The following is a 27339-nucleotide window of genomic DNA, read 5'->3' as shown; positions in this document are numbered from 1 at the left end:
ACAATAGTCAAAAATGCATTTGTGTAAGTTTTGTTGTCCAATACTGGCATTTTTTTCCACTAATGAGCAGGGAATAAAATATATGGTGTAATGAGGGAGTATTTACACAAGGGGGCGCCCTTATATAAATCTGGTCGGTCCCTTCCCCCAGTCCTACGGCAAGCTGCGGAGACTCAAATTGCCAGGAAACACTGTCGTAACGTCATTAGTAATCTGGAATACGGCTGTGTTTTACACGTGGGTCTGTAGAAGTGTTTTGCATCGTTTCTTGAAAAGAGTTATAATGGAGAGAGAAATAACTCCAGAAAATCAAAATGACCTCGATAACACGACTGACACAACGAGAGGAATAAAAAGAAAAATATCATTGTCGAAGTAAGAGTCCATTCATCTATTATTTTATTAAAGGAAAGTGACTGTAACGTAGTCGTGCCAATTAATTTTATAGATGCTATATCGAAGCGTGAAACTGTTAGATTAAAAATTTTCCATAAAATGAATTTAACTGCACGACGTATGACATGTTAATGCAGTTAATCTCAGGTCTGTTTGCAGATAGATTTCCCCCCGCTGTAATTTACTTACCGCTTCCTCTGGTCGCTAAGCTCTGTGTGCTGGATGCTCAGGGGTGCGTTGCTTCTTTAATGACAGCTGTGAAGCCTGCGGATCCGAAGAAGCGAGATACAGGTGCCCGCGCTGCATGAGGCCCTCCTGCAGGTAAGACCCCCGTTGGCTGCTCAGTCACGCGGACTTGCCCCTGTCTCTACCGGGGGCTTTTTTAATCCCCCATCACATTCCTGGAAATCAGACGGCACGCTTGAACACTCGTGTTTCCCTTCCTTCGTTTTCCCAAAGTTGTAGATTATTCCTAATTTCTGTATGTACCCAATACTGACAGCAGACATAAGCATGTTTTCTTTAAGGTGGAACAAGCTCTTGTTTACTGAGTGCCAGGGCCACAGTGGCAACACTAAGGAAATTGTTTTTTTTTTCATCTTGGAAACAGGCAAATTTATTTCCCCAAATTAAAACAACACTCACACGTGCCTCCCCTTTGGGAAAAATATTACACTAATTGCTTATAGTAAGAACAGACATTTATCTGGAAGAAGCCCTAGAAAACAGCTTGGATCATTTTGTTCCTACCTGTGTGACAACACACTGTAAACATGCACTCAAAAAGGTGCATTCATAGCTATCATCCTGTCAGAAAACTTGCCTTAATTAAACCACCAAGCTGCATACTTTTTAAGGAAATATCCCTTTCTGTTTAAACAGCAGTTTGGGTATTTTAATTGATTGGTTTTAAGACACTAGACTAATAACCTGAAATGTTCTGCATCACATATGAGGGTTTCCTTTTTATTTGAAAGCCTGTAAAATTAAGAGATAAGAACGTAAGAATAGTTACAAATGAAAGTAGGCCTGTACGTCCAAATATTCAGTTTCTCATTTGGAAGTTAGTAGTTAATTGATGCCAAGATCTCCTTCAGCAATTTCTTGAAAGAAACAACAGTATTGACTTCATCTTGTTCCAGACTGCAACAACAAAATTGTTTCGTACAGCAGCGTTTTCCCTTTGTTCCAGTTTTGTGCTGCATGTATTGTACTTGACAGATCTGAAAGAACTTGACATGCTCTGTAATCAGCAATGGGCGATGAACGCACTTCAATCTATCCATATTTTTTTTCTTCTCTATCTTGACATTTTAATATGAAAACTGAAAAATGTTTCTTAAAACCATATTCGAGCACATTTGCACATATTATATAAATATTAAAAAGATCCAGGATAGCAGTTTTTTTCTTAATTCAATTTCCCTTTTTGCAAAAATAGGGTTGATCAGAATAGTTTTTCAGCACTGCAGAACCTTGAAGGCGCTCAGGGACTAGTGATGTAATAAAAGGGTTTCAAGTTCTTTTTCTTTCAGCAGTCACTGGTGCCCTTTCTTTGTCCTGCTTTCTTTGACTTTCTGTGCCTCATTGCAGTCAGTGTGGATCTTTATCTTAAGGCTCTGCTCAGTGTAATTCTGCTCCGTCAATAGTACTGCATCTTGCTGAAGGCATCTCTTGTCAGTGTATGCAAAAGAAATACAAAAAAAAGATGGAAAGGTTTGCACACAGATAGGCAGGGTCTGTTTTTTCCAGGAGCAGCGCTAGCAGAACAGTCTGGCCTCCTGTTTTCGGAAGGCTTTAGCATGAAGGCTCTGATATCTGTCTGTGATTTATTTGCTTCCTGCTTTGAGACTGAATTGCAGTAAGTAAAGTTTGGCCTACTGCATTTTTTTTCTTGCTCTTCTACCTCTTCCAGCTTGTCCTGTGTGAAGAGACACAAATCTGATTCAGGATGCAGTGGAGTGCGGGATAAGACCGCCTTTGTGCCCGTTGCCGACTTTGATGAAATGAATCTTCTCTGTGGTGAGCCCTGGGAATCTGTGTTTAAAATCCCTTCTTGGTATTTGCTTGGCTGTGCAGAACAGTTGCTTGACATTGTCTTGGGGTCTGTTTTTGCAGATTACAGGTTCCTGGAGGATGCAGGGAGGTTGGCGGACAGTGCAGGCAGGGATTCTCTTATTCACAGGCCACTCTCAACCAAAAATGTAAGTTAACTTCCTGCAGTTTCTCGGTTTGTTACAAGGTGGCAGTTCAGTGGCATACACATCTGAATTGCTACATCTGAAGTACAAGGTAGATAGATGCCCTGCAGCCAATGATTCTTTCATACCATTTAATCATTGGTCATCGTTTGGATTAATTTAATCCCTTTTGTTAGGGTGATGAAGGACACTGTCATACCCAGAGTCTTCAAATTTCTTTCCTCGGTCTCTCGGATTTTGTCTCTCAGTGTTTGCTTTGTCTGAGTTAGCTGATCTGGACCAGCTGAGTACCTCAAAGAGTACAAAAAAGGAAAGAAGAAAGTGGAGAACAATAAAAGAAGATATTGAATGCCTTGCAGTGCTTGAAGTTGAGTTGCATTACTCATCAAGTGTAATGTTGCATTATTAGAGTGACTCACGTGACCAGGGATGTGCACTGTAGTGCCACACGTTCATATTGAATTCGGTTTCACCGATCTGGAGAGCCTGTGAGTCTGTCCTGAGGGTACCACGGGCTTTTAGAAGGAGCGTTTGCGCACACAACACTGCCAGGGAGAGCCATGGTTCGAAACCCATGGTGGCTCTGGATTTGTTATGGAATTCAGACAAGTTAGATCCCCTGGGCTTCTCTTGGGCCTGGAGATGTCTTGTAGCCAAGTCATCGGCACTACCACGGTTGGTATTGAGCCACTGGGGCTCCCTGCAGGCCAGGTGTGGGTTGGTGGGACACAGTAAGCATATTCTGTGAAACGATGGGAGAAGGGGTCATTTGAAAAGATAAACTTTGGCTAGTTTATTTTTTTTCTCTAAAAAGAAAACATTTGATGCCTTTGAGACCAAGTTCTTTGCTTCCCTTCTTCTCACTTCTGTTTTTGAGATGTTTAGTGTGGCTCATTCCTCCTACCTGCTTTAGTGTGAGGTTCTCAAGTATGTTAAAAGCTCAGGAAGGAAAACAGTTTTCCGTGTTTATTTTGAATGTCTCTAAATAGAAGCCAAGTTCATAAACATGGAGCTAAAACAAATCATTCTGTGGTCATGGTCTTATGAAGGAATAGTCATTTCACGAACTGCGGTCAGGAGTGTACGCTACACAAACATTGCTAGGCACGGAACGCGTCTTTTTCTGAATTGTGCCATTCTGCTGGGTCACGTAGCCCTTACTTTTAAAGTGTGATCGAGGTGGGCTTGACTTCAAAACTCCCGAAAATCAGAAAGTATTTGGTTCATAGTTTCTGGCAGGCAAGTGTGTGTATAGAACTGGTGCATTCGGCTTCAGCAGCTGTCTGATCTCTTTCCATCTCCCCCCTCCCCCCTCCTCTGCAGCTCAACTTCATGAGGAACCAAGCCCGCAGATTCCACTTGGACCTGAAATTCCTGCCAGTGGGATTCTCGAAGAGGAAGGAAAACTCCACGTTCTTTCATAAAAAGTATGATTTCCATTTTTTTTTGCTTCAAGTATCGGATAAGTATCACATCTCCCCTTCCTGTGAGGAAGTAAGACTTCTTCAGAAACAGCTCTAATGGTGTGAGTGCTGTTGCTGAGCCCCAGCATGTAGCCTCTCCAGCTTTACATCTGACTTCTGGAGGTCTTGCTTTTTCACTTCGATCATCATCCTGTGTCAAACGGCTAAGAGAACAAGGTGAAGCTTTTAATGCCGGTTCTTTTATGTTGTCTTTACCACAATATTTTCTGAATAGTTAATATTTTCTTATTAACTATTTTGTTTTATATTTGCTATTTTATTTAAATATACACGTTAAAAGTCATGACACCCCAATCGTGTTTCTTAACTTTATTTGACTGAGGGATAATTTTTTTTTTTAAAGTTTAGATTTTACATCATAGTCTAGTAATACCACAGGCAGTACTGCAATAATGATAAAATATTGAAAGAGCTGTAGAATTCAGACAATGCAAGAGCTGCCAGAACACATTGCCTGCAAGAGACCTCATTTGTTGACACACTACTTGACTGCGGGTGGAACTTTTCTCATGGTTTCTGAGGATGTCCTGCGGCTCTCTGGACCTGGTTGATAGTTCGTACCCCAGCACACACTCATTCCTCATCCTAACTGTTCCTCCAAAGCCGTGTCGTAATCTTGCTCCTGCCACAAGGTGTCACTCTTGGTAAATAGACATCAGGAAGAAACAGTGCAAGAAAAGATTAAAAAGCAAATCGTTTGTGTTGCCTCAGTGGGTTTGTGTCCATTACCATTTTGGTGTACGGTTGCATCACAGAAAGAAAAATAATTTGAAGAATCACCTAAAAGTGATTCTTGAAGTTCTCCTGCTGCCCATAAAGCTCTTTAAATGAATCTCTATATACTTCCTGGAGTAACTTGCTACATTAACTAGTGTTTACATCCTAGAGATGTCCTTGAGTTTGTTTCTTGGTTTTTAGTACGCCCTGACGTTTGTGTTAGTGTTGTTATTTGATTACTGATGTTTTTTTTATCATTTTGAAATGTCTTGTGGAGAATATATTGGGACCTGGTGATACAATATTAACTTGCTTCAGAGTGTTACCTGTGAGAGCTGCACTAGTTACCTGTACAGTAAAATGGTAAAATATATTGAGAGAGCCGCAGTTCTGAGACTGAGTCAAGACTTGACCTGATGCCTTTAGAAGATTCTTCACCTCCCAGGCTGATCCGATGGGAGTTGAGAGCTCTGTGAATCGTGGCAGCTCCTTCCAAAACAAACACACCCCTTCCTGCGTGGGCTTTTGGGCCAAGGTCCATCTGTCATGGCATCAGTCACATTCTCTCTTTCAAAACTAAAAACAGTTTAATCATTCTGATCCCGTAATAAAAATGAGGGGACTGTACGTTGCCAACTCGTCCTGGGGCATCAAGACATGATGCCTGTTGATTTTCAGCAATCCAACCTTTTAAATTTTCCTTTGCTTTTGTAGTAGATGCTGATGCATGCATTGGAGAGTGTTGAGTTTTGGCACGTTCACTATAGCTTAACTCTCGTTCTGTGTGTCATTAGAAGTCCGTTTTAGTAAATTAGATGACGCACGGCTGTTGGGTTGTAGATGAATAAAAGTGAAGTTAATGAGAGGTGTGAACCCAGGATCCTGCAGTCAGAGTGAAATCAAGGGAGAGTCCAGAGAGGAGGCAGGCGCTGCTTCTGCTCTGCATTACAGCAGTGTTTAAAAATGGGATATACCATATTGTTCATCAGTCAAAAGGGAGATAACTGGGTCCTTGCTTCAGGGCGGAGCGGTGGCTCTGTGGCTAATGATCTGCACCTGTGGCTGGAAGGTTGCCAGTTCGTATCCCGTGGCCAGCAGAGGAATCCTACTCCCTTGGGCTCCTGAGCAAGGCCCTTCACCCCAGCTGCTCCAGGGGCGCTGTATAAATGGCTTCTCTCTCTGTCTATGAGAGCAAGTTGGGGTATGAGAAAAGACAAATTCCTAATGTAAGAAATTGTATATGGCCAATAAATTGACCTTATCTTGTACAAATATATATGCCTCTGGGAAGGGACTCATTACTCAAAGTCCCCGACTGTTCACTTAGAAGTGCTTGATAACTTAATTTCATGCTCGGGAGTTCAGCGGTGATTTGTGATGTGCCGAGAACAGGGAGACAGCGGTGTGAGGGACAGCGGTGAAGGGGAAATGTGAAAGAAAGAGGAGCAAAGTGGAGGTGAAAGGAGAGCAAGATGGTAATCTGACAGCAGTGGGAACAATTCCTCAGTCGCTGGCTACTGGGGGTGGTGTGAGCCCTGTCTGAAGATGGGTTGAGCCTCTCTTTGTGTTTTATAGGAGATGCTGAATCCCTGTGAATCGGAGGGGGAAGGGTGGTCAGGATTGGGGGTGAGGGGGTAAAATGCGAGACTGGAAAAGGCTTTGATCCTGATGTGAGCAGGCAGGCTCTTCCTGTTTCTCTGCTGCAGTGTAGGAAGTGAGGTTGCAGAACATGCTTGGTGGCCTGTTGATGACCTTGAAATGGCTGGAGGGATCATGTGTTTGTGGGCTGCTGAATGTGTATTTGGCAAAAGTCCCTGATGTGGACGGCAGCTGTGGAGGACTGAAGGATCTACATACTTCAAGGTCACAAAGAATTGTGGTCGGTGGACTAAAGATGATCGAGGGTCCAGGTGAATGGTCCGTCTCTTAAAAATTGCGGGTCGTAAGCCTTTATGTCAGATTTCCATCTCTCATCCTCACCTCTGTCCTTCTTATCTCTGCTCTCCCCCTGTCCTGCTCACACCTGCAGAGGCTCCGCAGCAGAAACGCTGTTTCACTGTCTTTTCATCCATCCATTTCTGCTTGTCCTTCCGTAGGGTCCAGCTGCCTGAGATACCCAGTCAGAACTCTGTCCTGAAAGGGGGCAAAAACAAGAGATCCCCACTGTGATCCTCAGACATTGACCCAACCTCCAGAAACAGCTATAGATATCAAGCTAAAATCATAACCAGGCTGAGCAACTTAAAAAAAAAAAAGTATGAATAAATTAATTAAATGTAAACGTACTGCCCAATCCCGGGAAAGCAGAGTTTCACTCGGAACACTGTCCTCTGTGCACTTTTGTTCCGGAACAAGTCAGAACCGTCTTAGGTTGTGTGACAGCCCCTGGTTTGGTTTGAATGTGTTGTCTCATGATCATATGGGTTAGCTTAAATCTGACAACAGTTTGTGCCGAAACAGTATACAATAAATTGCAGTAAAAAGCCTTCAGAGTGTACCAAGTACACTATATAAAAAGCAGATGTTTTATACTCAAGTGACTGCAGATGGTTAGCGACATATTCATGATACAAACCCTTGCTGCCAGATAAATAGAGAGAATTACTGGCGGCTGGATGTAGAGGCTTTCATGCTTGGCTGAGTGGCTGGGGCATGGGTGTGTGAATTAAAGCATTCTTTCCCTGCGCTTGGTTACTGATGTTGGGGAAAAGGGCACACAACAAAGAATTTGACTGGAAATAGCTTTGGTAATTACAGTAATTAATTACCTTTTGAAATATACATGGGGTATAGATACACCACAGAATATATCCATATGGTATTGTTAGACATTTCCACAGGCATACAGTATGTATTTTTCCCCCCATGCCTATAGTAACCCAATCTTTTCACAGCATAGAAATGTGGTTTTATTCTACCTCTGGCTTTCCCTTATTAAGCTTGTTGCTCCTATGTAAATGTGAGTTTGCAACTACATGCTTGTGAACGGGATTTTTCTTTTTAAAGCCAGGCCACTTGTTTTTGTCAAGTGCGGTGTGGGAGGAGCAACAGCCGAGGAAGGCAGAGCATTTTATAGGTTTAAAAATCATCAGATAAATTGCTGGGCTTCTCCAGTAGTGCTCTCTTTTGTGTCTTATTTGACAAATATCTTCTTCTGGCCCACTAGCAGAATACCTCTTGAGCACACATCTGAGGCTGGGCTCCAGAAGTACCACTCAGACTCTGACCCTGCCTGGCTGATAAGAAATTAATGTTGGGATTTTTTCCAAGTGGTGTTTACCATTGTGTTAATAGCAAAGAAATGGCCCAGATATTCTTATTGCATTTAAATTAATGGTTTGGACTAATTCTAAACATTGTTGCAGGGGCACTGAGGATTATTTGATTTGCAGTGGACAAAACTTTAGTCCATTCCCAGCTGCCGGGCGTCTGTGGTTGCTCCTTCTTCTGAGTAGAAGTGCTTTTGATTGGCCACCGACTTGTGCTGTCTGGGCTGCAGTTGGTCAGTGCTGTTCATACGCTTTATCGTTATGTCTTCTGGAAGTGAACTCCTTTGACACAGCCCAGTTCACAGAGCTCCTGTCTTGGGAGCAGCTTTGGTCTCCTCTCTTGTGATACTGGGAGGAGTATGACTCTCAAACTAAGCCTTAAACACAATGTTAGTTTCGCAGTGAAGTCAGATACTAGCCGAATGCCAACTACTTAGCGAACATCTGCCTGTGATCTTCGGCTCCTCCCTCTCCAGCTCCTTTCTTTAAAGCTACACATATTGTGTTAAATGGCCTCATAAATTTTCATTCAGAAAAGCCTTTAATCCCGACCCAACCTATTCTGAAATTCAGCTTTGGCACGAATTTCCCCTTGATGAGTATCACATGCCACAAAGACAAAATACAGTTTATTGCATGGAATGGAATTCACTCTCCACTGCTTGCTGGGTGCTTGCCTACTTTTCCCTGACAAAAACAAAAATCTGTCTTGTTTTATTGTGGTACTCCGGAGCTCTTATCACTACTCATGTATTTGCAGTACACGTGGGGAGATGGCCATGTCTGCGTATTCCCAGTCTCTTCTCCTGATGAAATGAGCTACAAACGCAGTCAGTCATGGAGCAGTCCTTTCTGCTTCATCCTTTTATTTTGATCAACCAAAAGCGAGTGAGTAACATGTCAAGGGGCTCGGGGACAATATTGGTACGCAGGCGCTGTTCTCTTTTGTCTTCCAGTTGCTGCCTGGAGGAAACAGGTCTGCCTTTCCCTGTTCCTCAGTAGGCCTACAAGCGCCAAGGGTGTTGATTAGTTTATTTTCGTTGCCTCGGGTGCTTATCTCTCTGTTGACTTATTCTTTTCTCTGTGCACCGATCCAGCGCTGTTTGTTTTCCTCATGAGAAGATGTCTCCAAGCAAGAGAGCTGAAGCCTGCGCTTGTTGTTAAATGCCTGACGAGACGGCAGAGCATTTCTGTTTGTGCTGCATATTCAGTCATAATCTTAGAATTCTTGCCTGGTGATTTCCAGGCTTTTAACTGGTAAATGTAAGTGAAAAACCTAAAGGTTCTCAGGATGCAGAGGTTCAGTTCAGAAAAAGTTTATTGTTGGACAGTTGTTTCTTCCACTCCCAGCTGTTGTATCGGGTACATGTCTCTTAGTTTTCTCCACTGGCCAGGCTTGTACTCTGATCATTTGAAAACCAAAAGGCAGGAACCAGAGGCACAGGAAAGTTTTGGTTTCCCAGTGAATTGCAGCATCTGAGCTGTCCTTTTTGTTTATCAAGAAGTATTTTTTTTTTGGCAGGATTTGACAGTGAGCTCCTGCTTTGCCTTAGATAGCCTGTAGGAGGTTTGAAATGTTGTGAAAACTCAAAGCAAGCCAAGATTCATTGGTGCAAAGGGGGCAATGTCATTTTCAAGTTAGAAAAAATACAGAATTCTTAAGAAATTAATCTGGAACTTCTGCTAGGAGTCATTTCCAGAAACTATAAATTAGAGTACACAAACTGTCATACAGCTTTAGAATCATAACTGTGGAACACTGTTTTCATGAATGTTTTTTTTAAATGTAATTTATGATTTTGGGACTGACTACCGAATGAATCATCAAAACGGGCAAAAAGCAATTGGGCGTATGAATTGTGACTTATACCTTAGCAACAGTGCTGTTTGGTTTGCTCCGTGGTAGTTAAGTGAACAGTAGCTGAAGGGCAACCAGGTGCCAGGTGTCAGATGAAGCAGCAGCAGCAGCAGTACTCTGAGGTCCAGGGGAGATGCAGATTGAAAACCTTACAAATAGTGTAACAGCGAGAGTCTTTTCATCTTTATGGCATCATGCAACATTTTATTAAGTTATCTTTCAGTGTATGAGGTATTATTTATAAAAGCACATAGTGGATATGCAAGCTTTGCTACGCGTTATCTAAGAAAAACAACATTTAATTTTTACAACCAGAAAATTCACGATTCCAATTTGTTTCATTCTGCAGAGTCCTGCAATTTTCAACGCTGATTAGTCTCAGAAATGGAAGGTAATTAGATTGAAGAGATTAGGCTGAAGTTTTAAAAGTGCATCAAAAGCCAAAAGATCTCAAAACAGAGTAAGATAATGATAGTAATATAGATTTACAGTAGGAAAACAGACTGGGTTGCTCTGCTTCAGAACATGTGGTGGGTGAGCCTGAGCAGTAGAAATAACCATCACCTCTTCCAGACTGGAGTTCCTTCAGGGGAGGACTGCTGGACTGCTGGCTGACAGGTTTCCTCTCACCCCTGCTTGTTGTTGACTTCTCTCTCTGTTGGAAAAGCGGACTGCTAGCTGCTGATCTTTCGGCAGGAGCCTGGATCCCGTCTTTAATGTCATTGGCAGCTTTTGGAACCCAGATTTTAAGAAAATATTTTCCTCCTGTCTCGGCAGCAACAGAGGAAGAAAACTCCTTTCACACCTGGAGTTTCACCTCCGCCCTCATGGCTTTCCCCACACCTCGTCCCTGCCAAGCCTCAGCAAGCGCTCATAAATCCCCAGCCAGCCAGGAGGTTGAGGCAGTTCCTCTGCACCTGGAGGGATTTTCCTTAGACCCCTAACCTGTCCACATCCAAGTGGAAACTAATAACTGCCTTCTCTCAGTGCACAGCCAGGCCCACACCTCTTCCAGAATTCTTTCCAGCGGTTTGGATGTTACTGCCCCTTCCCCTGTACATTTTTTAAAAAAGATGAAAAAATAAAATGATGGGCGCAGAGTTCAGCTCTTTCCTGTCTGGCTGCGGTTGGGAGAGAATAAGCTGCCACATGCTGCTGGTACTGTGATGAGCAGAGACCGACGTGGGCTGTTGTCTTTCAGTGTGTTTTCTGTTTGCTGTTTGGGATGTTGGACCCCTGTAACTCCCATCGCTCTTAAGGAAGCGGTTGTGATGTAGTGCCATGTGTCCATTGTGGACGTCAATTGCCAGCCAGAAGGCTGCATGTCCTTAAATGTTTTTGTGCGAAGTGCTTTGAAATCCTGTCACTGGGTGTCCTGGAGCTCCTGTGGAGGGTTGCAGAGTAAAAGAGTACTGTAGTGTCAGCCACTGGTGGAAACAGAGGAAGCCTCTCTCTGTCTCCGTGTCAGTTCTGGGAATGACGTAAGCTTTCTGTACCTGCGTGTGTTTATATAGTGCAAACTCTGCATGAAATTTGTTTCTTGTGCTGCAAATGTCTTCCAGCAAGTCGAACAGCACCAGAATAGAAGCTGAAAAGATTACATTGTTTGGATCAAAAAGGAAGGAAAAATTGTCTGTTGCCAAGTAAAATACTGTCAGTCCCCATTAAGATTTCGGTTCTGTTTCATAGTTTTATTGCAGTTTTTTCCAGCAGATTTTGTTCTCCAATTACTGGGCCTCGCTCATCAGTTGGATGAGAGTGATGTGTTGTGCTAGGTTTGCTTTTGTAGCATCAGAGAGACAATCATGTCAGTTTTGTTCTGTGCTGGCAATGTCCTAATTTGATTTTGGATACATTTAAGAACCCCAAGCAACCCAAATTATTGTCCAGCGTGTTTCTACCTGCTAGTATGTAGCTATTCCTAGTGGTCAAACCTGAGCCAGCTGGACACTCGCAGTATGTTATCCGCACCCTGACAAATTAGATTAACTTGTTCTTCATGCACAAAAATGTCATGTCTGTTTTCAGTGATCTGCCAGTCATAGGAATACAATTAGATTGGGCTTGGTGAGCTGTCTTCAGAAAAACAGTTTGGAAATGTGTTCAGGGGTTTTTAAAAAGTGCTCCATCTGTAACATTTACCTTTTAACTCTGCAGAGTGACAGACAACTCCTTTCAGTTTGGGTTTTACTGAACGATTTTGAAGCTAAATCTGTTCTTGGCTGAGGACCTCTTCAGAAATTGCATTGTAGTTTGAGAGAAACTTGCCAAGATGCATCAAGAAAATACAGGTATTAAAGAGTGCAGTTACTAGGTTTGTATGCTAGGATATGTTCTGCACAGAGACAGGCTTGAAAACAAGTGTGCCTGGACACTAAGTTACTGAATAGACACAGACACTGTGGCATCTGAAGACCCTGCAGGAAAACACTGGTATAGATGAATGGCCTTCCAGTGAGACTTGCTGGTCATTACCTGCAGTTGCATTATATCAGAACAGATTCTGCCATTGGCAGCAGAAGGTAGTTAGAAAGACTTTAACCTGCTTCCTCTCCTCTTTCATCCTTTAGGGAACAGCGGTTCTTCTGGCATCTGAAGCTCGTGTTTCCCCAGAGCCACACAGAATATGTAGAGAGAAGGTGAGGCATGTGCAGAGCTGTTGGAGACCATCAAAAGAACTTAACTGTGGTTTAGATTTCTTTTTAACTTGGATGCAGAGGTAATTATATTCTTCATGTGGTGATTAATTCTTGATTGGAAAAGTTCTCCTGTAGCTGCCCCTTCGTCTTTCATCAAGGGTGTGTACATCTTGTGCTGCTGTACATTCACAGTTTTTTCATGTTTCTTTCTTTTAGGGTGCCAGAAGACAGAACGCTGGAGCAAATCTTAGCCCCATTCATCCATGCTACGGAGTCAGAGCCAGTGAGGCGACAGAAGTAAGCCTTTTCTGCTCGATTTTGTATACACACCTAAAATTTGGAATTTGAATTCCAAATTTGGAAAAATGTTTGAGTGCCATCTTCCACAGTCGCTTTCTCTGAAACATGTTTACGAATAGCCATGGTCCCCAAAAGGAAACTGTACAAGGAGGCTCGGGAAGGGGGGTCTGCTGCTGATATTGCCAAGCTGGGAGATCCTGGCCAGTGCCAATAGGGGCCATGGTCCAGTGACAGGGACCTCACAGTCTTGGCCCTTGTAGCAGGGCCTTAAGGGAAGAGTCAGCCTGTGGCTCCATTTGGATTCAAATTGTGATCACAAGGCTGCACAGCTCCTCCTTTTACAACGGGCCTTTCCGGCACTGCACAGTCTAAAACGCGGTGTCTTGGGGCTGTCCAGGTCCTGCATTGGAGATGCCTGCTGTAGACAGACAATTTCCCTACTGTCCTCCTGCCCTTGCTGAGGGCTGGAAATGAAACTGCGAATTATATTTTCAGAGGATCTTACGTTCTTGGAGTTAAATTGTGTTAAGGACCTGAGTGTGTCTTTCTTTGCAAGTAGAGACAAAAAGAACGGTGATGGAACCTGCAGTCTGCGGTCTTAAACAGTTCTCCAGACAGATGGTTTGAATGGGATGTTTGCATTGCTTCATTAAATGGGTTAATGTCTTAAATGCTTAAATGAGGCTGGACAGGTTTAAGAGCCTTTGAGCGGAGAGGTAGAATAAGTATCATTGATTAAATTCCAGTTTATTGAGACAGAAAATCGTAGGGAAACGTGAGATGACTGTAATCAAGATAAAGGTAGATCTTGTCAGCTGCTCTACATGTTCACAGTGCATGACCGCATGTAATCAGCCTTCCACAGTGTCATCTCTTTTCCCCATTTTTATTCTTCATATTTACAGTTTTGGCTTCAAACTTGCATAAAGTCTGGTGTGCAAAGACAAGGGCAGGCTTCCTCTCAAGACTGTCTCCAAGCAAATTCATCCTTTGCAAGCCAATGGCAGAGCAGGGCCACTCCGAGTCTGTAACATTTCAAGTGCTGTTATATGCATTTGCTGTGACCTATTTAATAGGATGTCTCAGTCCTGCGATTAATCCCAGACAAATAGAAGGCTGTGGGAATTATAGTTCACAGCTGAATACGGCTGATTGATCATGTGATTTGACAACTGAATACAACCTTTGAACTGTCTTTCAGGTAAAAATGAGCTTCTAACTCCATAATGAGTGCAGGTGGGGCCATGGTAACTATGGAACACTAATAGAAACCATTATGTGCTCTAGCAAAAATGACCTTACCTGTCAACTTTAACTTCTCCACAGCATCAAACACATAACCATATTATAACTCTTTTGTGGGTGCAGTTAGTGTCATGGTAACTTTGGAATGCAAACAGAAACCCTAATATCCGCTGGCCAAAAAAATACCTTTTCCGTGACCTTTGACCCGTCCTAAATGTCAAATGCAGAATCTTCAACACCCCTGACATATTGTACGTAGAATAATGGCTTTTGTGAAATGCATATAGGAAGCATTTTGTGCTTTATTAAGAAATATCCGTGTTTGGCATCTTTGTGTTCTGCTATAGATCAAATATACAAGTGTGCTTATTAAGTGTATACTGTATATGGTCACTATTACTCTGGAAGCAAAGGAATGTTGTGTCCAAAAATATCTTTGCTTGAGACCTTTGACATCTCTTGAAGACAACATGCAGAACTGTTTTATAGCTCCCGAGAGAGTGCAAACAGGGTCATGGTTATACTGGAGGGTAGAAGAACATACATGCTCCATTGAACAATGCCCTTGCCAATAAATCATGATATGTTGGCTTCGCCACTGATGTTTGCAGCTTTAGTTGTCATATTATTTTTCTAAACTAAAATAAAACCACAAATGTGTGTATATTGAGCATGTATTTTGTACACAAAACAGTGGGAAAACTACAGGCTTTTAATTAAAACTATTATTTTAAAACAAATGTTTTTAAACTAGTAATATTATTTTGATATATGATAAATATCTATCTTAAATATATGTAACCTGAAAATTTAATATATTCTATTTTTTATTATGTCAGATTTGCATGACCCCTGAGCGTGAACTGTCACATGGTTCACTACCCGAGTCTTGAAAGGAAGTAAATATTACAATGCCAAAATGATTGTGGACAATTAACTCCATTAATTATCCAAGCTGTAATTTCCATTATTGATATGCCAGTCTGCAGAGCTGGTAGCTGATGTTATGGTTAACTATGGGGTTAAAAATGATGCTGTAATATTGGGTTGAGTGATTGCAAGTTCAGTATCCTGTAATACAGCTCCAAACCAGCAGCTGAACGCTGTTATTAACTGGCACTCCAGGCCTGTTTTCTCTCACGATTGTCGTTTAATCCTCTGACTCACTGTTCTTGCTAAGTGCAAGACGATTTGCTTTGTCTGGGTTCAGTATTAGGTGTCAGTGTTCGGAAGTCATTTTTTTTCATGTGTGCCTGCATGGTTCATCACAGGACTGCTTTAAGAATGAGTCATTGCATTCAGAAAATGAAATTTAACATGACCATCACCTCAGTCAAGACATCCAGCGCTTTTGTTTCAGGGAGGATGCCGAAAGCACAAGCAAACTCTGAAGCACACTTTCAGCTGTAGGGCAGCCGTGTGAGACTGGATCTCCTTTGTGACCTTTTCTTCTGCTCTAATGTAAAAACCACAATGAAATGTGTACCCTCTTTCTTCTGAAAAGTAGCAAAGTAGAACAGGGAAGAAGCACCTGGTTAAGATAATTACCAACATATATTTGCCATTTCATTATATATTGTTGTAAAAAATAAAAAACAGCCGTCTTTCACCCAGAGCTGAAAAATCCCAGTTAGGCTTCCCTGCCTCCTGGTGCTCCGGCTCCCACCGTGTTCTCGGAGACGTGAGATTTGATGTGCTGCCCTAACTTGTCCCCTTGCATTTGATCCTTTGTCCCCATGAGCCAATCAGATATTGTTTGAAATCCTGTTGTAATTGGTCATTAGAATTTTCAGCCAGGTCCTAAACATTTGCAGGGACCTGACCACACTGATCAGGTTACATCGTCACGGTTCTGCAATGTCTTCCAGGCTAAAGGTGTATCAGCATGCTCCTCTGGATCACGTAAGGATCTTCATGAAAGCAGAGAACAGGCAGTCAAACTCTGTCAGGTGAGTTGGAGTTATTTTCTTTGTGCGTCTGTCTCGTTCTTTCCTGTGATGCAGAAAAACCACGTCAAAACTACACGTGGAAGTGCATGGGAACAGGTGCGCTTCTTTACCCTAACGACCAAGCAAGTTAGATGACCTGAATGGCTGCCTCTTGTTTGTACGTGTTCTTATGCTGTTTGCCTGCCTGTGTGCACCTCAGGACTTTTAGCACCTGTCGTACCTTAAGCTTGTAAGGATAAACCGTACTGCCGTTGATCCATAGCCACACTTCTCACACGATACCCAGAGCACTCCTGAGAAGCTGGAAGAGGAGGAAACGGACTTCTCTGTGTTTAACTTCTGTTAGCTGAGTCTTCACAGTGGTAATTGAGCCTTGTAGCATAATAAAAAATGCACAATAGTTTATCTCCAGAAGGCTTATTGTTCTGAACTGCCTGTGCTGCAGAGGCATGCCAGTGCACCTGAAACAGCATCTTGACCCAGCGTGATCTGCCAGAACCATATATCTGTTAGAGGCTATGAAGCTCTGTGGTTTCTAAGGATGCTTTTCAGAGTAGTACTGTAATTCTTTAGGCTTCATTGAAACCATAACCTTGAAACTGACTATTCTTAGAGAAGTTGGAACTATATTTGACAAGTCATTAAAGCTAACCTTCTTAATTGGGACAATGCTAATGTGTATGTTTTTCCACTTGGAAACAAAAACAAGAAGGAATGTTTTTTGAGAGCAGATCCAAATTTAATGATAGTATTGTTTCTACCAAATCATTCTTAAAATGTTTCAGAAAAACACCAGATATTTTTTCCTAAAACCTGTTCTATGGCTGAATTACTGTAATTGCTCTAAATTTGAAGATTTTGTTTTTTTCTGTAGTTCTGATCAATTCCAAAGCAGCTACCAGAAGTGAAGGAAGAAAAGAACCGAGCTAGCCCTCAGAGAGGATCCTCACTGTGAGCAGGTGTGTCTGTGTTCAGACACGCTCCCCTTGTTGCCCGGGCAGGACTGTTTGCATTGTAAATAGCTCGACTCATCTTGGTCCGGACACTTGCTCTGAATTAGTTATGGTTTGAATACAGATCTTTCCCTCCCATATGCAGGAATAATTTAGAACTCCAGTTTACGGTTTCTTGCAGAGGAGTCACTCGCAGAGTTATTCTTCATTTTTCACCACTCTTCTGTGTTAGGCACTTCAAAGGCAGTAATTAAATCAAACTGGCTAGTGATCCTTCAGAATCTACGCTGTCATTAACAGTCTCATCCTGACACAGTGCTACCTGTGAGCATCCTGATTTTCTTTTTCCTGGATTTTGAAATTGTTGCATGCAAATTTAACTTAAATGAGGGGAAAAAAAATACAATACTCATTCTTCCGAAAGTGACAAAGTCAGACAGAAGACATTGTACAAGAGCCATCCTAAAAAAATCAAAATGAGCCAAGTTCTATAGTGTTTATCCGTGGGTGACAAATTGTATTTTTTCCTTGCCTTTGCATACTTAATGCTAATTAAACATTTTGGGGAGTGTGAGCGCTTTTCATGGCTGTGCTAGTGTCTGTAATCCTTTCTTATAGGAGCAGCCTCTACGGAGGACTTGCTCAGAGCTGTGTTTCCTCCGTTCAAGTGCAGGGGAAGAGGACATGGCTTGCTTACCACCTTTCTCCTCAGATTCGCTCACAGCCTTCCTCACAGAAACTGTAGGAGAGTAATGCTGCAGGAACTACAGAGCTTATTCACAAATCTTTAATCCTTGTGTCTCGTGTGCGCACTCATAATGTAAAAAACTCAACTCCACTGTTTCAGTCCTATCGCAGTTTGCTCCTGCCACAATAGCTCAGCTCTCTGAACTTTTTTCTTGGCTAAAGACCACTTTTTGTTCTTTGGATCATTTCCCATCTACTAAAAGTTAAGTCAAAATTTCACCGTTTTTGCCCCCGTTAAATATGATGCATCTTTCACTTGGCTCTGGTTTAGTTCCAGACTGGATCAAATTTCTTTGCTTAATCTAATTTAGATACCTCTCAGTTTGCATTGTCCTATTATTGTCCTATTTGTCATTTTCACTATGTTTCAAAGATCTTGGAGTAAGTAGTTGCCATAATGATTATAGTCTCATTTGTTCTCAGATGACTTCATTCAATCTGTTTGATAATTATTTTGATTTGTTTTTCTTTCTGTTTGTTTGTTTTACCCTGTATAGTGCCCCAAATGCTTTTGGTTTTGCCCAACCCTGAAATAAGTCCTTATCCTTTAGTTTTGTTTTCCTAATCATGTACACACTGAATTCAGAATTATGTAGACTTCAAACATTTAACTGTTGCAAATACAAGCCAAGTAACGAATAAGAACAACTTGTCAAACTTTCATTGTTTTTCTTTTTCAGAAAGATTACATGCTAGCTTCTGCTGTCCTGCTGTTTAATTTCATAGTGATAAGAACACAAATGTAACAGAAGAGATAGTCAAAGAATGTTTATCCCTCTGTCTAACATTTGCATCTAAAGATCAAGCTTAGAATGTGGATTGGGTGGCATTTGATATGTAGAATCACTGTCACACAACTAAATCTGAATTGTTTTCGTCAGTCTATGCAGAACGTTACAGCTGTAGGTTTACTTGTATAGAGTAACACTTTCCACCTTTGTTTCTCCCAGTGAACTTCTTGATTGCACTGGCCATATTTTCTGGGCCATTGTTGTGCTGTTTAATGAAGCACCACCCAAAAACTACAGTATGGATGCATTTTCTTCTTGCATAAGCAGACAAAATGTTTCTGTAGACCTTTAGATTCCATTCTGCTTCTGCCGTTGTTAGTATTAACTACACTGTTAAGATGTGTCCATGGAATTATCCCAAAGTAAAGAGTAAGATAGTGTACTTTTTATATTCAAATAACCTCGTGATCACAGATTTCTTGCTATAAAGCTAAAATGACAGTTCTGACTTTACTGACCCATACCTGATTTTCCAGTAAAATTAAGTGTGGTTTCCCTCAGGTATTGAGCCAATTTTAATCTATTTTTTCATGTCTCCTTCATAAGTGTAGATGATTTTAAGGTAACTTTTTCTGTCTATGGTGGTCTAGGGATCATTCTAGCTCTCTTGAGTTGAGTTGTGTTAGCCTCCCTGAAACATTAGGTGAATGTTTTAATGAGAATGAAGTCATGACAATTGTGTTTGCTACAATTGTGTAAGTGGATATTAATCTCATCAACACCTCCTGCTTTTAATGGAACTATCTGGGAATTACGTCAAACTTTGCCAGTGCTAGTGATTTTTATGTATTTACTTGAGAGGAGACCTCGGCAGTTAGCTAAAATTTTTACATAAGGACAATAACAAGAAAAGCCAGACAGAGTCTTAATGGCGTAATAAATATGGGCAGGATCATAAAACAGTAAGGAGTGCAACATTGCTAATCAAAGGTGACCAAATCTGCAATCTGCCCCCCAGCCCTGTTAGGATATTGAAGAATAAGTGAAATACACACATTTTACTGCCCCCCTTGTCCTCATTAGAGGAGCACTTTGGGAGCCAAGAAAGGTTTGCTTGTTTTAACAAGATGTTCATTATGAATGTTCTGAGTAGACCTGAAGGCAGTCTCTGGCCAAAGAAGTATGACCTCATATCAAAGACATAGTTACATAACTTAGCTGCCCCCCTACTCTGAGGGTTAACGAGGGTTCAGTGTGCAGCCCCAAGCTGTGCTGGGCAGCAGTCTGTGGACGTGTCTTGAGGCCATTCAGGGAAGTCAGCAGCACTCTGTGCTTCAGGCTGCCTTCCTGAACCCCATGAACAGAAGAAGAGGCTACAAATGAGAGGAAGCCACTCAGTCCCCTGGCAGTTAATTGGATTAAGGATTTCTTATGGCTGTTTCTTGGAAGAAAGCCAGGATATTGCCTTCAATGACATCTCTGGGTAACTTGTTTCAGACTGCCACAAATCTTAAGGTAAAGAAGTGCTTCCTGTCCTTGGTTTTAAAAGCGCTTCCATGCAGTTTTCACATTGGCTTTATTGGTACATTTGAGGATTTTGAATTAGTGAATCAGGTCATTTCACAGTCTTCTTGGTTTAAGACTAAAATGGTTCAGTTCTCATCCTGTTCATTTAGGATGTTGTCTTAGGCACCAGAATATAACATAACTTGGCAACCAAAATTCGATGGAATTGCATTTAGTGCATGTGTACTGCTCGGGCATTAAAGTGGGAAACAAAGGGGCTTCATAACAGACACATAAATATGTTGAAAAACAACAGCAATTTCCTCGCAAGAGTGCACATCAGTTGAGCTTGCCATTCATTGGAACACTATATACATAACAGATGTTTGCACGTAGAACACTGCCAGCGAGGAGAATTTTATGGCCGATGATCAAGCCCTCTTGCAAACCCCTGACGGTTGGTATCGGTAAAAGCCTCTCTGGCTCTGCTCTGTGCTATCAGTTGCCTTTGGATTTTAAAGGCCCACGGGGCAGTTGTGCTGCAAAGGTCCTAGTGGGCCTTTTCAGCCAGGCTGCTCGCTACAGCAGACCAGCATGTTGGTGGAGCATCTGAGGGACAGAGGGACAGGTGTTAGCTCCCTAGATCAGAAATCCCAGGACAGCTGGGAGTACCGTCTGAGTAAACTGGTCTTTGCATCTCTGGGAATGCAAACCAAACCTGTACATATTTGATTGCCTGTGCGATACCCCTGAGGGGGGGACTGGGGACTTACTCTCCAGTGGTGGAGCCAGCATACTTTATTGTTCTTTCTCCATGAGGGTTTGCTGCCAGGTTCAGTCACCTCGTCACGAAGGTGCTGGTTCTTAATTGCCTCCCATGTTGATAAAATCTATGCAGTAGTAGAGTAATGTGCATGTGTTCACACTAATGTGTGTCATAGCTGTGGTGCCTGTATCCCAGGAAAGGAAATCAGACCTGCCTGCACCTGTGCACCAAATGTGGTGTGGAGATTACACAAGTCATAAAAATGTTATAACGACTGTAGCAATTTTCTGCAAAAGACTTATAGATATGCAGGCTATGCCGTGTGCACTTGCACAGATCTGTATTTTTTTCCAAAATCTTTTTGTGATAGTGCGACACATATGTGCCAAATTTGGTGCCCGTTGGGTAAAGAATAACAAACGTAGGGCCGCTAATGAGGCTTTTTTTTAAACTGCACATATTGCAGAGTGAGGACGCCACTGCTCGGTTGATCTTCAAGATAGAAAAAAATCATATTTTAATAACACTGCGGACATATCAAATTTTCCTAATTAGCAGCCAAGGAAAACGGGCATGCCTAATTATGTCTGCTAAATTTGGTGCTGATAAGGTAAACAGTAACAATAGTAGGACCATTAATACATTTTCTTTTTCAAAATATACAACATGACTCCTCTGCACCGCTCGGTTAATAGTTAAAATGGGAATAAATCCAAAATCTTCTTTCCATTGGCTACAAATTCCTTTTTAATCTCTTGTATTATTAGATTACAAATGGAATAGAGACAAGTATGTTTGTCATGGGGGGTGATGAAGACCACCGAGTAACTGCAGACCTTCAGTCCATAATGTTATTGCCTCTTCATTATTGTTTGCATCTGAGACAGGACTGTTTAAGTCTTAATTTCCTTCTGACAGTGCCAGAAAATAACTTTAAATGTCATACCAGATGTCTAACTGAATGCCATTTTTGATGTCTTTGTCATATTTTGAAATTTTGGATGTTTTTCATATCATCAATGCATTTGTTTACGGTTTTCTTTTTATGATTGCAAAAGGGTTTAATGGCTAAGACGAGCTTTAATTAAAAACATAGACTATAATAATGTGAATAACAACATTTTATTTAATATTCAATGGCATTTATCAGAACAGGACCGTCTTTGTTATAAAGCGGTTTGGGAGTCTGTAACAAGATACCCAGCTACCTTGTTGAAGCTGATGTTGTGGCTTCTTTCAAGAAAAATCTCTGAGATCCTGGGATCAGTTAACTGCGAACTACCAAATGGGCTGGATGTCTTACTCTCTTTTGCAGCCCTTCTTATAGACCATGTTCACATGCTTCAGGTTCTTTTGGTTTCAGTAACCTCTTGATGGTAGTGATGATATTTTGTTCTGCCAGGCCTGCTTTATTCTTCCCAAAAGGAAATTAAACAGTAGACATGCATGGTTTTGAGGTCTTTATGGAAGGTTGTTTACAGAGCAGTTTCTTCTTTCTTGATCGGTGTTTTCCGAGGAGAGTTGATTCAGAAATTCAAACACCTGAAAGGTGTAGTCAAAGAGACTAGCCCAAGCAGAGCCTGGTAGGGAAGAGATGCAGTTTCAGTTTGAGGTCTTGGTTTCACGTCGCATTGTCGCCCTTTGCCAATGAAAGCTGTGCGCCCTTTTCTGTTGGAAGGTACCATGAGCTCTTTCTTCAGAAGACACTCCTGGAAAGTCTGAGACACAAGACTGTTATCGAGTATCCAGTTCTTCATGTCGTGCTGAAGGACCATGCTGACCAGTACATTCCTCTAGGACAAGGTAAAGGTCTGTCTGAGCTCTCGCTCTTCCTTTCACACTTCCTGGAAGGTACAGAACCTTACAGGGGAAAGGAAAAAAGGCTTTATGAGGTAATTGTTTTCTGGCTCTGTATTAAGTCTGCTTCTTTATAAAGCATTAAATCATGTCTAAATGGGGTAAGTAAGAGCAGGGGACTATTTATCATGCCGTTTGACATAGACGACGGGCTAGATTAGAGGAAATGATTGCGTTGGGCTGAAAACTTCCTTCAGTTTTGCCGCCAAAATGATGATCAAAACCTTCAGGCAGGAACACATTGGCATACACAGTACAGCACCATACTGGGTTGCAAATGCCAAGTCCTCTACTCTACCTAATTTGTCAATCTTTCTGACTTGAATATCCTGCGTGATGCTCGTTCACATGCCACAGAACGATGCCCTCCTAAGACAGCAGTGATAGGTACATGGAAAATAGTTTGCAGTTAAGAGCCCATTAATCAAGCAGTATGGAAATTCCCCGATATGGCCGCGTGATCAGAGTGCTGTCGGCCTTTTCTTCACCTGTCTGTCATGGAAACAGCCCTCACAGTCCACTCTTGGAAGTACAGCCATTGACTAAATATTGCCACTTACCTTTTTAAACATGATATTCCTTTTCACACTAGAACATGGAATCAGTCTAGGATGTAGCAGATCCTAGGGGAGTTAAGAGTTCAGTCTGGAGCTCAGCTCTATGGACATCATATATAGATAATGTAAGCATTCTGTAGTTTTAAAAGCAACTCAGGACTGTAGTCATTATATATTGTCTTGCTTTGTGTGTCGGAGGGTATAATTTTGATTCTGGTGATACTACAACAGAATGGATATTGTTAAATACCCTTCTGTTACTTGTATTTGGTACTGTACATGTTGATAGCCCAGTATCTATGAATTAGTTCTGACTTCCTGAAAGAAGAAAAGTCCAACATTTAGAACTGCAGAGAAGTGGGTAATTGGATTTTTTCTTTTCTGAATGAATGTGTTAACCTGGCAGAATGTGTAGAATTCTTACAGTAAACAGGAGGTTATTTAGCAGTAATGGACCACGTGGTTTTCAGATATCATAGAACTGGAAAGTTTTAAGAAAAAGCAGTATATATAAAAATACTTTCCCTTCGAGGCCACACTGAGTCCACTGATTTAAAGGTACAACATTTGTGAAATTGTTAGGATCAGACCCACCAGTGTATCAGTCAGTCCAGCAGTGGGGCTAACTGTAAAAATATATTTATTTTATAGGGCACTACCCCAAAGACTGGAACGTACAGAATTGAAAGTCGCTCCCAGCATAACTCTTGGACACTTGATCCTCTTCTCTCGGCCCCCTGTTTAAAGTCTCTTGCAGTAGTTTGTTTCCACAGGGTGGGGGGGAAGAGATCTGCACACAGATCAAAGCAATGTTTCCAAAGATTTCCTGTTTTGTTGAAAAAGTGTGCCTTAGGCCCCCCTCTGTCCACTCAGTTCCAGTATCCAACTGCAGGCCACGTGTCAGCAGCTCATCGCCCCGCCCCCTGCACAGCGTTGATTTCTATTGGCCTTGATAAGCAAAGCAACAAGCCGATATCTGAGTGAAATATCTCTTCTGTTGATTCAAGCACTCCAGCAAGACAGGAAAGTTTTCCACACACCTCTCCGCTTTCTCATCTTTTAAAAGAAATGTTGTGATTGTTTTGACAGAGTCCGGGGCAGCACACAGAGGTCCTGCAGAAGGCACCAGGGAGGAGGAGCAGGAGGAAGGAGAGCTTGTAGACGATGACTGAGGAAGCTGCTGCCCGGACATCGCTGCTGAGCCTGCTGTTGGATCACTGGGACAGGAGGCGGCTGTGATCTCAGCAGGGTTCATATCCTGAAGGGAATTTGCTCACCGGCTGTGGAATCTTAACATGAAGCTCAGCAGCCAGTCCCATTCCAAAACACCATTTAGTACCTTGATTTTATTCAGCCCTGCCCATGTTTAACTGTTTTTAAGGGATTGTTTTATTTGTAAATTATGCAGTTCACATCAAGCAGTTCATCAGTCCAGTAAGGAGACTGTTCTCATCCCATGGAGAAACATCCTTTATTACAGTTAATCCTGTGAGAAGGCAAGAGTTAAAGTGGTGCTGAAATCTTTTTCAGTTCATTTGGAGGGCTGTTTTTTGAAGAGTTTCATGTTCTGTTTCAGCAATGGTTTTAATAGATCTTACTATTTCCTTTCCTTGTGCAACATCTGATATCTACCTTATCGGATTTTAATTTTTTTTTTTAAAGGCTGCAATGCCAAGTTAAACAATTCTTCATGTACTGTTACTTATTTCATTGTGTAGGGGCGGTGTGGCTTTTTCTAACATTAGTGCTGTAATAATTATGGTAATTTCCCACTCTCTCACTGTGTGTTTATAAAGGCCAGTTTCATTTCACGGGATGTTTTTTATTACTGCAAAAACCCTCCTTACAAGGAGCTGAACATGTTTGCTTCTTTATTGTTGACAGTTTTGTTAAACCAAAGGTATAGAGAGAGTAGAAACTTGAGCTCCTGTGTGCAGACTTCTAGTGCCTGATGTGATAATTTCTAAGAAGGAAGAAGTGTTCAAAAACCAATTGTCCCATCCAGGATGCAACACCCTTTATGCTTTGTTGCTTATCACATAAAATTAATTAATTTGCCCAGGGCCTTCACTGTTCATACGGAGCCTTTTGAAAAACATTAGTCTGTACTGAAAATGGCAAAGTCAAAGACTATACAAATAAAGGTAAAAATAAGCCAGTTTGATATCTGCACTTGTTAAGCAAACTCTGAAGGTGATTGTCCATTTTCCAGATCTGTTCAGTACCTGGATGTGGACTCCTTCACTTCTTCAACGTTGAGTGAAATTCATTTACCTTTGGTGTCAGTCTAGGAATGTTTGAAATTCAGCACAATCAGAAGGAGTGTGATGTGTCAAATCTGAACTGTTTTTGTTTTAGACAACCTTAAGAAGACTCATATTATGGGTCCAGTAAATTTTTTCATTTACTGGACAGTAAATGTCCAGTTGAACTTTGTTATAGTCTGACAATTGTAAAGCTTGTAAGAGAAACTTCAGCTTTTTGTTATTTGAAATGTGCAGGCGTTCTGTCATTTTCCCCGCAGTTGACACCATTTCAGCTCTGCTAATGGTTCATATTCTTGAAGGAGATTAAGGTGTAAAAGAAATGCTGTGCACAGACATAAACTGCTGTTCCCTCTGTCTGTCTGCTGTATATGTCTGAACATCTGTATATTGTGTCTGCAGCCAGCACAGCCTCCTGGTGTCCTATTTATCCTCGCCTTTCTGTGTTTACGCCTCGCTTTTATAATTTATGTGAAGAAACCAAATCTAAATACAGAGTGCTTCAAAGCCTAGTCCTTATTTGTGCTTCACACGAGCTGAATTGTAGACGTATTTTAGTAGGTCTTGTAATTCCTAAACTCTTTAATGTGCGACTGTTCTCTTTGGGCTAATTTTAGAATTTCAGTCTTGCAGTGTTGATACAAATTAGCTTTGGCTTGCACTCCCTGTTTCCTTAGCTTTAATCCATTCCACTGGCTCTTGGCACGCTGTATCCCTTTGGAACAAATAGCTTTAACTTTTCCATCTCAAAACCATTTTTTCCCACAGCTTTGTCTCTACTTCAATATTTCAAATGGGCTTGAAGTTTGTAATCTGACACTTGTCACTGAGTAATTCCAATGTGTGAACGGACGCCTAGCAAAAACAGTCTTACTGCACAGCATTCTGGGTCCTGGCACACTTTCTACAGCTCTCGATTTTCTGCTCAAGAGTCGTCTGATGTGGGGGAGTCCTGGCTGTCTTTGTGTTTCTCTTCTTCAGTGATACACTATAAGTTTTCATGGTTCAGTCATAATAATCAGTAAATTATATTATTGATATATTTTCTTCTGCCACTGCTGTGCTTGTTGTTTGTAGCTTCAACCCTGATCAGAGAGGGGTTGTACAGCAGGTGCAGGGACTTAAAAAGAAAATGGGTGGATTATGCTATACTAAGTGGATCAGAGAGTACTTGATTTTCTTATCACTATAAGAATTAAGTGCAATGTCTTATTAGTAATATCTGGCATTACAAGTCTGTCTTGATATCTGTCACCTTTGTTTGTCTTGGAAATGATTCCTTTTATCAAAGGCATTTAGTTGAATAAGTCATTTTAATGTGCTTTAATCGTACCCACTATGACATGGGTTTTGCAAACATCATCCTAGTGTATACTCGGGCTTAATTACAGAGTGGCCAAGAGGGAGTATCTGAATTGATAAATGCTGGTTCTGTTTGCTGAATCGCTGTGGATTGACCTGTAAGCGACTAATGGGTCTGGCTGAGCCTAACACACATTATAAAAATTAATACAGCAATATGGCCCACAGGACATGACAGAGATGGGTTGAATCTATTAATGTGCAATACGTGCTTCTTTGTGTGAATATCATACTGATTTGGAGTCATTTACCAAGAAGTTTAGAAAACCATTTTGTCCTTCACTCCACCAGTGAAGAAGAGAGGTGTTGGAGTGCCAGACAGGTAGTTATTTACTGTCTGACATGCACATCCTGCAGAGCAGGATTCGTTTTTTGTCCGAGAAGATCACACCATTGCAATGTGCACCGATACAAAGGAGTCTGTGAAATAGAGACTCAGCAGCATGCTTTTCAAGATTTTATTTACCAAGTGGTTAAGTACATTCTTCAGGGTTTGCCTATTTTATGTAGGTAAGATCTTCTGGCCTGCCAATGGCAG

The 27339-nt window shown here is 41.6% G+C and overlaps 1 protein-coding gene across 1 annotated transcript; it reads left to right on the top strand.

The window, feature by feature from the left end:
- Positions 1–239: 239 nt before the first annotated feature.
- Positions 240–25339, top strand: znhit6 (zinc finger HIT-type containing 6). The gene is made up of 10 exons (XM_015355242.2): positions 240–375; positions 652–717; positions 2312–2418; positions 2515–2600; positions 3921–4024; positions 12496–12564; positions 12781–12861; positions 15978–16058; positions 22440–22564; positions 24265–25339. The coding sequence occupies exons 1-10, from the start codon at positions 284–286 to the stop codon at positions 24345–24347; spliced, it is 894 nt and encodes a 297-aa protein (XP_015210728.2). The 5' UTR covers positions 240–283; the 3' UTR covers positions 24348–25339.
- Positions 25340–27339: the final 2000 nt, after the last annotated feature.

This window comes from Lepisosteus oculatus, chromosome 9 (genome assembly GCF_040954835.1).
Source record: "Lepisosteus oculatus isolate fLepOcu1 chromosome 9, fLepOcu1.hap2, whole genome shotgun sequence".
NCBI classification, from domain to species: Eukaryota; Metazoa; Chordata; class Actinopteri; order Semionotiformes; family Lepisosteidae; genus Lepisosteus; species Lepisosteus oculatus.
This window is presented reverse-complemented; position numbering and strand designations above follow the sequence as displayed.